Genomic DNA, 17,958 nt, shown 5'->3' with positions numbered 1-17,958 from the left:
GGTAGAGGGAACTGGCAGACAGGAAAGCAAAAGACAGCATCTGTTTCCCTCTATTCATCTCTTGTGTTTCCCTCTATTTGATGTCATCATCAACAGGCAAGAGGTGCAGAGAACATCCTGCACTCTGCTCGCCCTGTCCCCTGGTCTCTCTCTCTCTCTCTCTCTCTCTCTCTCTCTCTCTCTCTCTCTCTCTCTCTCTCTCCCTCTCTCTCTCTCTCGCTCTCTCTGCCATGTACACAGCAGTCCTATCCAGATGGGCAACCTTGTGGTTTTGCCATTGTGCTAGAGATCACCAACAAGCATGATACTAGATGTGTGTTTCATTTAGCGGAGACAAATACAACTATGGAGTCAGATATGCACCAGCTGGTTTTCTCTGGACCAAAATTGAAGCAGCATTTAAAGAATTGCAAAGAAGGTTAGATGCGCTAAATGGGAGGTTCAGTCCTGGAAACAGTTGGATTAGCTACATAAATAGGGAAACTGGCATCTGGATCTGTCCAGTGATAACAGAAGTCATCTACCAGCACCTCTAACATTCAGAAACAGGCCATGACTTGTCTGCTGAATCCTTAGACAAACTGAAGTCAAAGAACATGGTGGTTCTTTGTCTTCATTTGGAGCAATGTCTTCCTGTCTTTAGCTTGAGGTTACCTGCCCCTGCTTCTAGTAGAGACATACCCTGGTATAGAACCCTGTAGTGTCCAATGAACCAAGGGGTGAGATGTGAAAGTGGTTCTGTATCTGAACTAGTAGCTTGACATGCATAACTTTTTTCCAGAAAAAGAGTCCTAATTTGAGGAAACCGGGAATAACTGGAGTATAATTAAGCAGCTGGTCACATAACTGAAGTACAGTAACACAACTGAATGTGGGCTTTACAATATATATATATATATATATATATATATATATATATATATATATATATATATATATATATATATATATATGGACTGTAGCAACTGTATACAGTTTCACTTGTACTTGCTCCTCAGGAGAGTAGCTTACTATATGAATACCTCCCACTCTACGTTTAATAACTCCAGGAACCACAGGTTTAGTGTGGATTTATTTGATCCAGTCGCCCTGCTGGTACTGTAATATGGTTTGTTACACTCTTTTATGACCTAGCTTGCCCATCTGGAAAACTGCTTCTACCTAAAATAGATGTGCACTTCCTGTGTGTGCAGTAGATGTCAGGTCACCATGAGATAAAATGTTCTGTGGTTTGATGCCAGATTTCCAATGTGTTGTCTTTCATCTCTTGGTTTTTCCAACAGATGATGCACTGATATTCTATCCGATTGTGTTCTGCCTCTTATGACAAGAATATTTTGGTCCATGAGTGTGCGTGACTCTCAAATTGTCCTCACATCACTAAGCTGATGTTCTTTCACTCCTGAATGGATCTCACAAACAACCCTGCTTCTGGCAATATTCAAAAAAGGAAATAAACCTAATATAATCCATTTTTACTGTTAAAGTTAGGTTTATGAAATATAAGGATCCAACCCATATGCATCTTTTTTCTTAAAGTGATACTTCACCACTGAAAAGCAAGTGTGTTATAAATATTTTACATTTTTACAGCAAAAATGTGTAAAAATATGGTCTGTGTCCAGAGAAAACAGGGAAAACAAAAGAAATGTGTTGTGACTGAAAATGATCATATCCTACAACACCCATAATGCATTGTGCTCTGACGAATCACCTGAGCTGCAATGATTGGCTCTACCTGTCATTTAGCTCCGCCCCCTGTCAGTCCCACCATTGCTTAGCCAGAAAAAAACATGAAGCACTAGTCGAAGTCTGTGAGCACATGGCAATCAATTCCTTGATATGCCTCAGGGGACTTTTGCAGAAGAATGAATGATAATTTCTCTGCATAGAATATATCTGTGTCCCTTCATTCTTACATACTACCCGATGGCGGGTATAATGTAAGAACCCCATTGAAAATCAGTTAAGGAAAGCATTTGTGGACATATTTATGAATGAGCAACTCTCTGAGTGGGTATTACTCATGACGATAGAGCCAGCGTTGCTGGGCAGGTTGTTGGGAAATTTGTAGTAACTGCAAAATGCTATACGTTGATACACAGCATTTCCCACAGCATTTAGTCTTATCAGCTATTTAGTATTTAACTTTGCTAAGTAACATTTAACATTTTGGAGGTCCTATTGTGTGATTAAATTTATACTGAACTCAGTAAAGTGAACCTACTTAGTCTAGCTTTCTAATGTTACCACTGTGTCCCACTAGCTCTGGATTGTTCTGGAGACTCTGGATACAACCAGCCCTAATGAGCTTTCTCTTGTGTCTGCGCTCAGGTGTCCAGACAAGCTTGATATAGATCCACTGGTGTTTTGTGCTGACAGTTGAGTTGGTGACTTCCTGGTTGTATAACTTGAGCATAGCATGAATATACTGCAGCAAAAACATGTTGTATCTTTTCTTTTGATTTCATTTATGTTCTAATTTACATTAGAAAAGATATTAAGATGGTAGTTTAATCTTATATAATATACTGTGGTTAATAATAGTATATATTGTTTATTATGGATAATCAAAATTAATTGATCTTATTTACACACTGATAGAATTAATATAGGAGCATGTTCATGAGGGTCACTCTTTCAGGCCAAACTGTGAGTTTAAAATATTGATCAACTCTCCGCCTTGCCTCCTGGCATTCGTCTTAATTGACTGGCAAACAAGAGCGGCAGCAGAGCCGCAGAAATGATTGAAGAGGCTGAACGTAACAGAGAGAGAAAAGAACAAAACCGGCTTATCAAGTTCACAGACGTCAAGGCCTGCCGTGCTTTCCTTCTTCCATAAATCAAAATGTCATATAGATCTTGTTTATCACCTGCTCCCACACTCCGCACTCTTCTCACTGAAGTTTGGACTCTCCTGTTTTGAGCACAATCCGTCCATTTGTGCTTTCTGGATAAAAGAGTAAATGAGATGGGGATGTCAGTTTGTACATTTTGGGTGTGCATGTAAAGCTGCAACTGACAAAACTGTATGTAAAGGGTGCACTGATTAAACAAGCAAATTTATAATGTAAAACATTTTGTGCATTGTCCCACTTTCAGAAAATCTGTAAACTTAAAAATGTAGTGCCAGTCAAAGGTGTCATGTTTTATTTTGGAGGCAGATACGCCAAAACAAATCATTCCAATACTGTAGAAAGGCACATTATCTTAGATACAATTCCATCTTTTATTTTCATCTCTTTAGATTGAGGGTGTTGACTTCTTAATCACAACTGGAAAAGCATGTTTGTGCCTCCACCTACAGCACATAAATGTATCCAGTGCTGCCAACTGTTTTGATTAGGTTATTAGAATTGCCTCCAGCAATCCCAGAGCCTTTAGAGGATTAAAGCCTACATTGTAATAAAACTGGCACCTGTTGTCTGCTCTCTATAAATCATTAATATACTTCAAACTGCTGGACAAGTTGGATTTGTGTAGAAGCAAGTTAAAGTCAGTCTGTTTCTGTGTAGTTGTGGTGGAAATTTTCCATAAAGAAGTAGATGAGAGAGAGTTGTCCTTTTGTGCAATTTATTGAAATAATAAAGAAAATAAAAATAATGGGGAAAGCAAATAAAAAGCATGGATGTTGATCGTGCACATCAACAAACCAAAAACCAGCTGGGGAGATCAGTGCACACACCACGAAGGTGTGATGCAAAGAGCCCACGATCCTCAAGTTGCTTCTGCCTTTTAACCCCTTTCTCTGGCTCTGGTGGAATGTCTCTCTGCAGCAATGGAATTGTTTGCGCCACCTTATCTCGCTGTGAGTGAGAATGTTTGCTTTCTCACTTCTGCATCGTCATGTCTTGTTATCCAAAGGAAGGAACACCGAGCTTCCAAGACAAGATGCATTTGCTTTAACAGCCTTGGGTCTGGTGGGGAGTCAGATAGGATGGAGCCAGAGTCCGGGTGTAAAAGACAAACATATATCAGAAATTATTAGTCAGTCAAATGGAGCATCAGATGTTTAGACTTGATGTACGTCAGGGCACAAGAGATTATTTGTTTGTGTAAGAATGTTCAGTATTGCACCTAACCAGCACATGACGAGTGTGTTGGATAAGAAACAGCACAAGGCAAAATTTTTCCATTACATTCCCCCCTTTTGATTACACATTAATCAAACACTAAAATAATAAATTTTTTCAAACATTGCATTTTGTAGTAACAACCCTTACAAATGAAACAGTAAGTGTATTAAGTCAAAATTCAAAAATACACCTTCACATAAAAATGCAAGTAACTTAGGGATAAAAGGTTGGGAGCTGTTTTGGTGGGTAGTTAAACAAGAATAACCTCTGTATGAGCATGTGAAGAAAATAAGTCCATAATCATATTTGTACCAGATTATATTTTGTGATCAGATAGCCATCGTCAAAGTCATTACGTGAATTAGAGTTGGGGTTTTTGAACATAGTTCATTGTGTCATTTGATACGAGAGTGTTGCTGAGGTCGCACGCATGATGAGACCTTTAACCAGTGGGATAACGCAAAAACCAAACAAGAGAATCACAGCCATCTCAATTATAAAGGAAACAGCTGTGGACATGAGGACAGATTTCCATTTTCCAGACATTTCGTCTAGCCAATTTCCGAGGGAAAGAACCTATACCAGAGTTAGCTGAGATTCTGAAGGTCGTGGAGCGCCTTCGCCACAATACCATTAGAATCAGTGTTATTCAGGATGTAAGTACAACATGCCTCTCCAAACATAACACAAACGCCTCTTTTCTCTGCTAACAACATGTCTACGGCCATTCAATTGTAATGTAATAAAGACAATTAATGTATGATAGCCATACGTTTCCGGTGGGGTTCTGTTTCATATAATCTTCAGATAGATTTCATGCTTTCGGATCTTTAATTGTACATTTGGGCCTAGAGCGAATACGAGATTCAGGGATTTAACCAGAATGATGATGCGTTTTTCCGCTTGTGTTGTCTTTCATCTGTAGATGAAGGATAAAACTAATTGTAGCAGTGAATAAAGTGATTGTGAGCAAATTAAACACCAAGTCAACTTCAGGATATTTAAACTCAGTGTTGTTGTTGTGAATTTTCTCATTCAAAAGTAGTGTGTAAAGTTACATAGAAACATCATATGCTAAAGGCAATAATCAGAGTAACATAAAATGTCTAACGCAACGAGGTTACAATTGATGTCTTGTAACAATCTGCTTCTTCCTGTTGAACAGTAGCGTTAGATTGTTTCCAACCTGTGTGTTGAAGTATTGATTGTTCGTTGGGGTTCTTCAGGTTGTGATCAGCTGATCACAGAGACACTTGGGATTCGTTATCACCGCCAGGTTTCCTCCCAATGTCGTCTGAGTCACTGTCACTCCCGTGGTGTGAAGAGTCTACACGTCGTCCAGCGTCGGCAACTCAAGGCTGCTCGTGTGTGTGTTTTCTCAGGAACGTGTGTGTAGATGTATGGTCTGATAGTGTGATTCACCGGCGCAGCTTCAGGCGGCGCTTGGCTCACACCTTTAGCTGAACGGTCAACGCAGCCTCGCCTCAGTGCGTGTGTGAGCACAGCGAGGGTCGTTCTTCTCAATTCTTTTCGTCAGTGGTGGTTTTCTTGTGTGGTGTAGATGTAGATGGAGGGTCGTCTGTTGGATCTGGGACCTTCCTGCAGTGGATGGAGTGGATCCAAGTCACTCTCACTGCAATCTTTACAGCCGTGTGGGTCGTCAGAAGGACCTGGAAGGGACCTCGCCACCGTTTGGAGTCCCAGTGCTTCCTCCTGAACTCCTTAACGATCACCCAGTGCCCTGGTTGGATGGTGTAATGGTCCTGTCGCCTGCTTTCACCTGTTGGGAAATCTGAATTATGGGGAAAAGGTGTTTGGGCGGCACGGCTGCCATCAGGCCCAAACCAGACTCCATGGCTACAGGTGGAACCATTCGTCAGCCAGAGTCTGCGTTCCTGCGAGGTAGAAAATGTTTAAAGCACAGGGAGAGAGGAAGAAAGGAAAGGATAGAGAGAGTTGGAGAGAGGGAACAAGGATGAGGAGAGGAAACGAGGATCAGGAGAGGGAGGGGTTGTCGTCCTTCGCAGCAGCGTCTGCAGCTGCATGTCGGCAGAAACAAAGTCGTCACTGATGATGTAAAAACAGCATTAGCTGTAGGCAGCAGGACAGCGTCCAGCAAAGCAGAACCTAATCATGATGTGAGATAGGTTTGCAATTAGACTTCAAAAAGCTTCCCATGCTTCCAAGGAGAACCAAAGTGTCACAAGCATCTGTGGAGTCTGTAGATGGTAACAGTCTCTCCTTCTGCTAGTTTACCAGCTTCAGTCAACGCAATCAACTCTGCAGCCTGAGCAGAGTAGTGTCTTAGCAAAGCGCCAGACTTCAAGACGACCTCTTGATAGTAATGTTCAGCATGTTGAGTAAGGTGGTGTTGCATCTAAGCCATCGGGCTGTAGAAAGATGTGATCTATTCCAAAAGAATCAAAGTATGAGGACAAAAGAACAGAAGTCGTACAACCTGATTTCTCATCCACTGTTTGAGTGAAAGGTCACGTAGGGTCAGATCAGGAAGACCCAAAGTAGGAGCCGACTGAAGAGCAAGCATGAGGTCGGTGAACGTTGTTCAGCCTCAGACGTCCACGTGAGACAAGAAGTGGACGATGAAGACGTCTGCATCAGAACCCTGAGTGGGGCCTCAAACAGTAAAGTTAGGAATGAAGTTCCTACAATAAGAACAAAGACCTAGAAAAGATATCAGCTGTTTTACGTGCACAGGTTTAGGCAGGTTTCAAATTGCTTCAACTCTGTTGGGTGAGATGGATTTGCCATCAGCTGTAATTACAATGACCCAGAAAATAACCTTTGTCTGAACAAACTGTAATTTAGACAGGCTCTCTTTGTGGCCTGTAGCATCCAATGTTTCAGTATCTTAGAGGTGTCTGCAGTAACGCCATCTATAGCTTCCTTTAAGAGGGTGTTGTTGTTTACATGGTCTGTGGTCAGATTTAGGTGTGATGACCACTGGTTCACATCCTCTGATCAAATCTACATCATGTCTGTGTGTGAGCCACAGGGAAGCAGGGCTTCCTGTAAGGCTGAGTGTTGGGTCAGAGCGTCCTCTGAAAATAAAAATAAAAACGAAAGCGTGTAATGTGTGTCATTAGAATGTGGAGGTACCCAGTTCACTGTTTGCTGCACATGACAGGCAGAATAAAAAAAAGTCTTTTTTTTTTTTTTTTTTAAAGTATGCAAAGTAGGTGAATACGTCACATGGGGTCAGAAGTCGTTCACCAGTCTCCACCCCGTTGACATCTGTTCACGAAAGGACCCACGTCCTGTCATCTGTCTCCATCATGTTTCCACAGAGGGACGTGTGGAGCTGTAGAATAAACATCAAAAATCTTTTTGTTCGTTAGTAAAAGAAATCGCAAGCGCAGACCTGTGTTCATCCCAAAAGAGGGAAGTTGAGGTCAGTTTGTGTGTGTGTGTGAAATCATAAACAAGCTGTGATGCAGCCTGTGTGAGGGCCTCAGTTACAGCCCCCCCCTCAGCAGCCAATGATAAGAGCACAGCTGAGCTGAAGTTAACACCAACAAAAGAGGGATTATTTAGAATGTCTGTAGATGTAACCTGCACTCCGTCTGGAGTGGAAATCAATCAAATACCTAAACTACACAAGATCTCTTCCTAAAAATTTAAACTGGGCATAAGTTTGAAAGCAAAAATGAATGTTACGGTGTCTTGCTGTCAGATGTTGCACATGACAGTGAAAGAATAAGTTTTTCTTTAATAATCTGGTACGTACAGTCATTATTATTACTTCTCTCTAATAGTCGTCTTCCCTTTAATAGTCATTAATAGTCTGTTTCAGTCGGTTTCAGTCTTCCTATAGTCTGTTTTTTGTTTTTTCTACAGTCTGTTTTGTTTTTCTACCGTCTGGCCAGACAAACCTATATTGTGCACAAGTATTTTTAGAAACATGGAGGAGAAACATGGAGGATTTTATTACTGAATTTGTTGCAAATTGAAATAGTTTAAACCCATCAGACTGTAAAGTCATGCAGCAGTTGTCATTTAGCTGTTTGTCATATTTTTAAAATCACTCTGTGGGATTTTTTTTTGAGCAAAAAGCGATTCTTCATTGCAAGCAGATAAGCATGAACATGAATTTGAGCGTGTATCAGCTGTAAGCGTGTTTCTTCATTGCGTGTATGAATGTGTGTGTGTGTTTGCGGTACCGTCTTGTACGTCACGTGAAAAGGAACCGTCACCTTCCTCCTTCCCCAACCATCAGTCTGATGTGAGCGCCAGCGGGTGAAGCATTTCAATGGGACAGTTGTTCCTCGATGACAGACCTTTCCTGGATCCTCAGATGCAGCTCTTTTGGGCCGATCACGTCTGAAGCCTCTCCTGTTGTTTCAACCAGTGTCTGTGTCAGAGCACGTCTTCTCTGCTGTTGCTCTGTCCTTGTTTTCCTTTGCTGATTGTCATAAGCAGGTGTCTGTGTCAGACACACACGCTTGTAGTAGCTGGTTTATCTGATGAGCCCAGAACGTGATGGCTGCAGACGTTGTGGGAGTCGCTGAGGCGTCCATGCTGTGGTCTGTGTCCTCCAGCTGCTGTGGTGTCAGAGCTTCCACCCTGTTCTGGTTGTTGGTCGGCGCTTCTTCTCCTTCGGTTCTTCTGCTGATGGTGGGAAAGGAGTCCAGATCCGGATTTACCCTCATCGCGCTCAGTTCTGCATTAGAATAGAGAGCAGAAAGAATGGGAGCATTTGCTCTTGACATGATATGTGTGTGTGTGGTGTGGTGTGTGTGTGGCGAGTGCAAACAATTCTTCCCCAGAGTTGTTATCTCCTTTTTTTTTTTTCTCTGTTACTCTCATCTCTCTTTTGTTTCTTTTAGGGGTTTCGTTTTGATAGTTTTGCTTTTTCAAATCTCATCTTTTGTATCTAACTTTTCTTTTAAGGTGCGTATGTCCTTTTACACTAAGCGATTCTCCTTTGAACCCATAACCAGTTTCCCACTCATGGAAACATGAAACGCACTAATAACCATATTTACTTTTTACTTTTAATTACTTTTACTTTTGTAATGCTGCAGTCTGGTGGTGGAGACTTAGATCGCCCCGAACCCATCTTTCAGAGTCCCGGCGGTTTTCTGCCTTAGATTTTTATGTGTTCCGGCCGGAACCTTCCCAAAATGCCTTTTTATCGGACGTCTCCGTAAAAAGGGAACCAACCCGATCTGGCGACAGAGTCTTTCACGAAGTACTTCCTCAACGTTAGGCCCCTCTAGGCCCGGGGCCCTCGTCTCTTGAAAATACTTCACTCTGCAAACGCACTCCCTCTTTCAGAAGCCGTCTTTTATACTCAGTCCCCCACGTGTGGACCACGCACAGATCAGAAAAACATGTCTGTATCCTCAGTACAGACGGAAGCTCGGTTCCACGAGCCAACCCTTAGCAACCACCGTCTCGACCACCAGGGCACACTTTGACCTAATTAATTTTACCCGAATATTAAGTTTTTTAATTAAAAAAAAATTGTTTGGTCCTAATTATTATATTTTAGATGTTTTCAGCCACATAGTCGTTTTAGAAATATTATCTCTTTTCCTAGTTATATTTTCTTTTTGTTTTTTCCCAAATTAAAAGGAATCTCTCTCACCGAGCTGAGCCAAATTAGGATTTGAGTTTGAATCTGAGTTCGTGGATCTCGTCAGAGGCGATCCAGACGGGTGAGCAGTCCTCCCAGCTCTGAATGTCTGTAGAGGTTTGGAGGCTGAGCGACCCTAGTCCTCAGGACTATCGTCCCTGGTCACACCGTCCAGACGACCTGCTGCGGGATCCTGTTCGTAGACGCCAATTTCTGTGGTGGAAATTTTCCATAAAGAAGTAGATGAGAGAGAGTTGTCCTTTTGTGCAATTTATTGAAATAATAAAGAAAATAAAAATAATGGGGAAAGCAAATAAAAAGCATGGATGTTGATCGTGCACATCAACAAACCAAAAACCAGCTGGGGAGATCAGTGCACACACCACGAAGGTGTGATGCAAAGAGCCCACGATCCTCAAGTTGCTTCTGCCTTTTAACCCCTTTCTCTGGCTCTGGTGGAATGTCTCTCTGCAGCAATGGAATTGTTTGCGCCACCTTATCTCGCTGTGAGTGAGAATGTTTGCTTTCTCACTTCTGCATCGTCATGTCTTGTTATCCAAAGGAAGGAACACGAGCTTCCAAGACAAGATGCATTTGCTTTAACAGCCTTGGGTCTGGTGGGGAGTCAGATAGGATGGAGCCAGAGTCCGGGTGTAAAAGACAAACATATATCAGAAATTATTAGTCAGTCAAATGGAGCATCAGATGTTTAGACTTGATGTACGTCAGGGCACAAGAGATTATTTGTTTGTGTAAGAATGTTCAGTATTGCACCTAACCAGCACATGACGAGTGTGTTGGATAAGAAACAGCACAAGGCAAAATTTTTCCATTACAGTAGTGGACTCACAAGTGCACAAATAATTTAAAAAAGCGTCTTAGTAGAGCTTTTAGGGAAATCTTCCCCAGAAATATTAAATGTTGTCACACTGTGTAAATTACAAATACTTCATAAAAACAGAAGTTCATATCAATCGTATCAACCCGCATTTTATATGATGTATTTTCATATTTAATATGAATAGGTATAATATATAATCTGATGTGTTGTGTACAATGGGTCTTTCTAACATATACTCATGCTGTATATTTGCTTTTTAAAACACAAACTCAGAACCTTGTCATCAGTGATACATACAGTAGGGTAGGGTTAGGGTTAACTCCTTGACTTTTTATATATGTCTGCAGAATTTAACACAACAACAAAGTTGATAGTTGTTAACAAGCTAAATCTGTTTTGAAAGCTGCAGTTACGGTTTCTAAGGCTTTTACTTTTACTTTTTTTAATGAGGTGAATTTCCTTTTTTGGCTGAATCAAATGCTGCTAAATGCAAAACACGTATTATCATTTAGGTCAAAAATATAATAAATTATACTGTATGTCAGATACTCTCAAATATTCTCATTGGTTTTATCCTGGTTTATTTTGGGCCCTTTAAACTGCTGAAGTGTTTTAAATGACCAACAACAAAAATTAAGCTACATCTGTCACCAGCTGTGCAGCCAGCGTCTGTCCATTTGGCACACACACACACACACACACACACACACACACACACACACACACACACACACACACACAGTGGTGTATGTCCATTGACTGGGTATAGTGGCCGGGTTCCCCCCATCACCCTGGCATTGTTCATGCTCCAACGTCTGCCTCACCCTTTTGATGAATAATGTTATGTTACAGCTTTACGAACCTTGTAGTGGGAGCTGATAAACAGGATTCCTAAACCTAGATGTAAGTACTGCTGCCTTTCACTGATATCACTGTTAATAATGTTTGATTGTGATAGTTGTGACATTGTAAATCTTAACTATTGGTGGCCTTCACCACTCAGAAGCTAGGGCCGCTCATGCACAAAAGACAATTAAGGGCAGCTCACAGACTCGCGAGTTGATTGACTCTTGAACTGCTTGGCTGCTGTCATTTTATTTGCCTTTCCTTCTTAGGTTAAAGTGGTTGGTAAATCAGAAGTTTGACTCTGAAACTGTTATTTGGAGTGTTGTTGAGACATAGGCACACCCAGTGGTTTTTCCGTCATGGTATTTTGTTAGCTGTTTGGGTCTCTGTTGTTTTTCTGGCCATGTTCTTAATTTGCCTCTTTGTTTTGTTTGTGATACGCTGTTTCAGGTCTATGTTGGGTCTCTGACCTTATTCTTAGTTTTTCTTTTGTTTGTTAGTGATACACTGTATCACTAACAAACTAATATGGGTTTGACCTCGTTCTTAGTTTGCCTTTTACAGCCATTCAGTTTTTTCGGCAGTGGGTTGTAAAAATTACCATTACGTATACATGTGAATACTAAATAAAATAAAAATACTACTACTATATAATACACACACACACACACACACACACACACACACACACACACACACACACACACACACACACACACATTGTACTCTCTGTGTGTTCTGCATTTTTAGGTCTTGTTATGCAAAAGTGGAGTGTGTTTTGGTAGGAAGAAGAGCAGCTGCTGCTAACTGGCCTCACCCCACCCCAAACTGCCTCTGCCAAACACCATGGTGTCTGACACACACATTTTAGCAAGGTTACATAACTTAACATATTGCTGCCTCTTTACATCTGTGAACGTCTCAGACTGTATTTAAAAAGGATGTGATTCACAAACTCAAATCTTTTCAGTCTACAGCAAAAAAAGACATTAGTGTCTCTGTTTCAATACTTTTCGGGATGAAGTGTATATTTCGACACCATTTGAGGTGACACACATTCAAAGAATGAATATTCACAGGGTTTGTTGTACGAATTGCATGTCAGACAACCAAAATCTTGATTAAGGTCATATTGGATTCAGCTGAATTTAGAACGCAAACTAAATGCAGGGAGCACTGCTGGACTGGCTTTGGTCAAAGTAAAAGAAACACAAGCACTGACAAATCTAAACCTTTGAACTAGATATGAATGAATTTAAGTACAAGGCCGCACTGTGTTTTTAAAAAGTGCTGCGAGTTTGAACTCCTGACAAAAAAGTAATTTATGTAGTCCTAATGCCAAGCCAAGCTAAAGTAATTACACCCTGATAATCTTCAACTACAAAACAAATTGAGAGAGAACTTGTTTGTAGAGGCTAATAAGGAGAAAAGAGCAGTAGAGAAAAGAGGAGACTTTTGATATCCAGTGAGGTTGACAGTGTAACTGATCTCCAGGACACAGGAGAAAGTGGGTTTCAGCTGTCGGCTTCCAACATTCAGACATTTAGAGGTATCCAAAACCACACAAGGCTGCATGCAGATGAATTCAGCAACTGGTTAACAAGAACATGGCTTGATCTGAAAACCAGTAAGTGTGGGAATGAAACTGAAGTTAAACTAATGGTGTCTGATGACAACAAGCCCAGTGAACAATACATTTACATGAGACAGCAATCAGCAGCTTGACTCAGCTGCAGACAGCTACTCCTACTGCTTTAGGCTTTTCTGATATTTCAGATGTTTCCATCCTCGAAGTTGAGCTGCAACCTCAAAGTTGTTAAAACATTTCTTTATCCTGTTTTATCCTCCATTTCCATTCTATTGAGGACTCCCTCGAATGCTTTGGGGCCTCTTGTACGAACACTTGAACTCCTTTTCTCTCCATGCTTGGACTCCGCACGGGGATAAAATACGACATTCTAGGGAAACAGGCTCTGTGATTAAAAGTACAGAGGCTAAACATAGCTCAGCAGGGCGTGCACAAGAAGGACAAGTGGCTTGACACTTTAAAGAGTTAGAGATAATCTGAGCAAGCCTTATTCTGTCTTAGATATTTGTAGCTCAATCAGCCAGATGCTAACCTGAAGAATGGTCAAAGCAGACGAGGGTGCTGCTACATTGTTTACTTGTACACCATTACAATCAAGTATCGAAGTCCAGATGCCAGAAAGTTGTCCCATTGTGGGACTAATAAAGACATGAAACATTAGCAAATCTACAGATAAATGTTTAGTGCAACTTGTGTGCAGTGACTGTAAGGTTCCACCTGTGGCCCATGTGAAAATCTATGTTACAGGGTGCTACCTTGAACTGCTCTGTACATTCAGGTCTCAGTCCATCCTAATCATGAAACAACAATTAAACAGAGCTATGGGTGGCAACTATAGGCAGGACAGGCATATATTCAGCAACACACAGATTCTTACACATCGAGATCATGTGAAAAGTAAAAAACACTCTCAGTCAGTCACACAAAATAAATGCACACTACAAGCCAGATATTGTTTCCTGTTTATTCCAACACTAACAGTCATTTTCATGTGCTGACTGGAGTCACTGTGTCGTTTTTTCTTGCCTGTAACCTCAGAGTTGCTGATCTAGAGCTGTCTATATACAAAAAGCTTGCTCAGTGTCGCGGCCCGAGAAGCCCAGACTATCCCTGATGAAGTGGCATAGCTGAGCTGCACACAACATTCTGGTATTTGGATACAGCAGACAGCTAATGCCACAGAAAGAATATCATCTACTTGTTACAAGGTTATTACTTCTCACCATTTTACAGTTAGACAAAGTCAAACATGGGGGAACTGATAGCACAAAGTCATTATTTGATATTTAACTCAACCTATTGCCTTCAATTCCGTCTGGAGAGTTCTTGAAGGAGATTATACAGGTTTCCAACAATTACTTCCAGGATGTAAAAGTAAACAGTGTGCTTAAAATAGCATAGCATTAAAATATGTGGAGACTGCGGGATAACTTAGTGGGACCCTTGAGGCCAAAAGCTTCTTGGAACACATGCTCTGCAAAAAAAAACGTGCAGGTGTCAAAGCATTCTAAAGACTTGTAAAAGTATGTACACTGTAAGAATGAACACTTTGAATTATACTAACTTTAATATCAAGCCTGGCCTACAGTTTCTGAAAAGCCGCGCCGAACCAATGCATGACTTCCAGTACAGGTCCCATGTCTTGTACTGACATTGCATGGACTGTCAGTATCGCTCTGTAGATGAAAAATATGATTTGAAATGTTGACTACTACACTAGTGTTATAGCAGGAGTTGGCATGACTCAGCTTCCAGATGTCTGAAATGTTCCTGGTGTGATTGTGTTACTGCCCTAATAGAGTAAATTACAGCTTAACGTTCATTTGGATATGAGGCTTTTCTCGTTGATCCACATTGCATGTGCCTGAGTAAGATGCGTTTGGGGAAAACAAACTGCCATAAGCCAAAACCAGGGTCAATCAACAGATTTAAAGGGGACACGGAACATTTGAAAAAGCAGCTCCGATGACATCATCAGATTTATTTAAAGTTAATTTCAAAGCCTATTTTTGAGCACTGGAGAGCATATTTGCTCCATATGTTTATGCAGCGTACAGTCCTTTTTATATTTTTATAATGTCTTCTCACTAACCTTCTCCCTCTGACCAAGCACAGAACAGGTTCTAGATCATTTTCCACACAGCTCTAAAATATGAGTGAGTAAACATGTTTTGGTTTACAAGACAAACATTACATTTATACTGAGGACAATATCAAGTGAGTTTTTCAACTCCATTATCTCTGCTGTTTTAATATTGTCCAAAACTGCAACTCTGCTTGGTTATCTTCTTTTGAAGCGCAGTGAACTGATGCTACTTTTACATTTGATGGAACAAACTTTCATGTTGTTGAATTGTTGAATGTTAAGTTATCACTTAATTAAATGTCTTAAAACATTGTTCAGTGTTACATTTTATTTATTTTATCCTATCAGACTAGTGACAAGCTTATGGTCTAGTTTAGATTACAGTTAGTTTGATGGCTACAGCTTAAAGTTGTCCGTTCTTCTAGGCTACTTCTATTGTTGTACTTTACTTTCTTAAAGAAGGTGAGTCATGCTCTCATTTACTACATTTAGGAGTTATTGCTATAGAATTACAGTCTGTATTGATGTGCATTTTGAGTATTGCCATATTGCCAACACTGAATCCTCTGCCCCTGAGCTTGTTGCTTTCATTTGCATAAGAAAGTCAGTCTATACCAGTGACTCACACACGGGTGGGTTGTCGGAGTCCTGGCTGTGCATGGAGCTTAGACCTGTGTCAGAGTCCTCGTCATTTGTGTTGCAGGACTTGGATAGACCTCTGGCCTGCTCCACCCACCCACTGCTTTTTACAGATGACTCAGGCTCAGCCTTTGTGCTAATTGCACTCAGATCTCCTTCCCCGTCACTGGTCACTTTCTTATTCACCTCCTCTATCTCCATTGACTCAACTTTGGCCAGCAGTTCCAGCAGTTCTCTTTCCTTGGTTCCCCAGAGAGCCAGGCTTAGGTCCAAGTCCCCCCTTATGGCATCCAGGTCGGTCTTGAGCCTCAGGCCGATGTACAGACTGGTGTCCAGTTGGGTTTTGAGCCTTTCCTCCTCCAAACAGAGCTCCTGTTGCGACAGACTCCCAACATCTGGCTGAACAGGTGGCGCAGATGCAACAAGGCACATATCCTCCACCACGCTGTCCGCGTCCCTCTCCTCGGCCTCATTCTCCTCCCGCCTCCTTTCCATCCATCGCCGGTTGAGCTCCTCCTGGATCGTGCCAGTGATGCTCTCCACCAGCGCCTGGCGCTCCGTCAGCTCCTCCTGCAGCTGGACCACCTCCTCGCACTGGCGCGCGTATTCCTCATACTGTGCCAGAGCCTCTGCGGTGCAGTGCGGCTGCGCAGACGCGTCGGACGAGCTCTCCACCATGTACGTGTCCTGCACATAGTTGGCCCCGTGCCTCTGGATGCGCTCAAAGTGCACTTTGGCCTCGTAGCGCTCGATCTCCCGGTCCAGCTCCCTGATCCGTTGGATCTGCTGGCGGATGGTGTGATCCTGGGAGATCACCAGGTGGACCAGGGTCTCCATCTTATCCACGGAGCTCCCGTCTTTACACGCCGTCTGCTCCTTCTTCCTGTTCATCTTGTCCAGCTTTCGGAAGGCCTTTCTGACTACGCGTCTTTGTTTCTCCTGGGACAGGTTGGCGGCGCTCCAGCAGGTCCTGCCGGGGCCCTTGAGCACGCCCCCGGGACCGCTGTCTCTGCTCTGGACCACGCGGGCCTCGGCGCTGCGGGGCCCGTTGTTCGGGAGCGAAGCCTCGTTTTTGACCAGGACAAAGCGGACGTTCTCCTGCTCGTCTCCCCACGCGCTCCAAAGGCGCAGGATTTTGGTTTTGTTGGGTAAAATCCTCTCGAAGCCCCTCCATTTCTCCACCACGCAGTAGGACTGGGGACAACCTGACAGCATCGCGGCCGCGGCGCCCTGGCGCAGGTTCTGGTCGTCCAGCAGAACCTTTGCGACGTCGGCGCAGGTGGTTCGCTTCGTGAGCCCGGACACGAGCTTCTCCTCCCGACACACCCACACGGAGAGCTTCGCCCCGTCCGGCTCCATCGCACAAAGTTACTCCAGTCGAGTCACACTAGAGTAGCTCCCACATTGAAAGAGAAAATAGACCTCTGGAGCGGTTTGACGGCGTTTGTGGGGGATGTAACATGATGACTGCTGAAAGCGAAACAAAACATTGGTCAAAAAACTAGCGTCGCCCCGTCGCTGCCTCTCTGAGATGCGCTCAGACGTCCGAACATCGAACCTTGTTGAGGCACCAGAAAACACAGAGTTCAGCACAGGAAACACACATCCTTCATAGTGGTCCAGCGTCGCGTTCCGGCTGCGTGCCGGGACCTCATCCCGCTCTGCTCCGCAGATTGGTTTCAGCGCCGCGCGCAGAGGTGCACGCGCGTGCCGGGACAGGCTGCTCTGCTGTGAGCGGGACGGGACGGGAGGGAGGGAGGGAGCCGTTCCGGCGGGTCCGCCTCTCGCTCTCATGCTCTCTCTCTCTCTCTCTCTCTCTCTCTCTCTCTCTCTCTCTCTCGCTACGTCTGTGGCACACGCGCCCAAACACGGAATTGACCAGGTTTCTTTAATCAGGTCTGCAGTCTGTAAATACAGTTTGTAGTTGTTCTTTTTATTATCTCCCACAAAAAAACAAATAGTCTAGGTTAAAAAACGAAGCTCCCACTCATCCGTCCAGTGTGTTATACGCTTATATATTCATATTCACAATCTCCCCCACAAATTATTTACAGCTCAGCTAGACTGGCGATAACACACATTATCTGCTTTTCCAACGATTTCAACGAAAGGATATGGTTGATAAAACTCAAAAATTAGTTACTAAGAGTGTTTGTGACTGTTTACATCCTCCAGTCAAACTTACCTTGTGTAGTGCAGCACGAGGTTAGTGATGCATGTTTGGAAACAGGAACCAGGCTGCAGTGTAAAAACACACAGATGCATGCGAGTGAGGAATTACTCCCA

At 42.7% G+C, this 17,958-nt stretch overlaps 1 protein-coding gene across 1 annotated transcript; it reads right to left on the bottom strand.

Annotated features, from left to right (window-relative positions):
- Positions 1-13,897: 13,897 nt before the first annotated feature.
- rassf10a (Ras association domain family member 10a) lies at positions 13,898-17,409 on the bottom strand. Its single transcript, XM_029154541.3, has one exon. It carries the CDS (start codon positions 17,029-17,031, stop codon positions 15,643-15,645), a length of 1,389 nt encoding a protein of 462 aa, XP_029010374.1. The 5' UTR covers positions 17,032-17,409; the 3' UTR covers positions 13,898-15,642.
- Between the last annotated feature and the right edge of the window lie 549 nt (positions 17,410-17,958).

The sequence above is a fragment of the Betta splendens genome, chromosome 6 (assembly GCF_900634795.4).
Source record: "Betta splendens chromosome 6, fBetSpl5.4, whole genome shotgun sequence".
NCBI lineage: Eukaryota > Metazoa > Chordata > Actinopteri > Anabantiformes > Osphronemidae > Betta > Betta splendens.
Note: the sequence above shows the minus strand (reverse complement) of the source record. Positions and strands in the feature narration are given on the sequence as shown.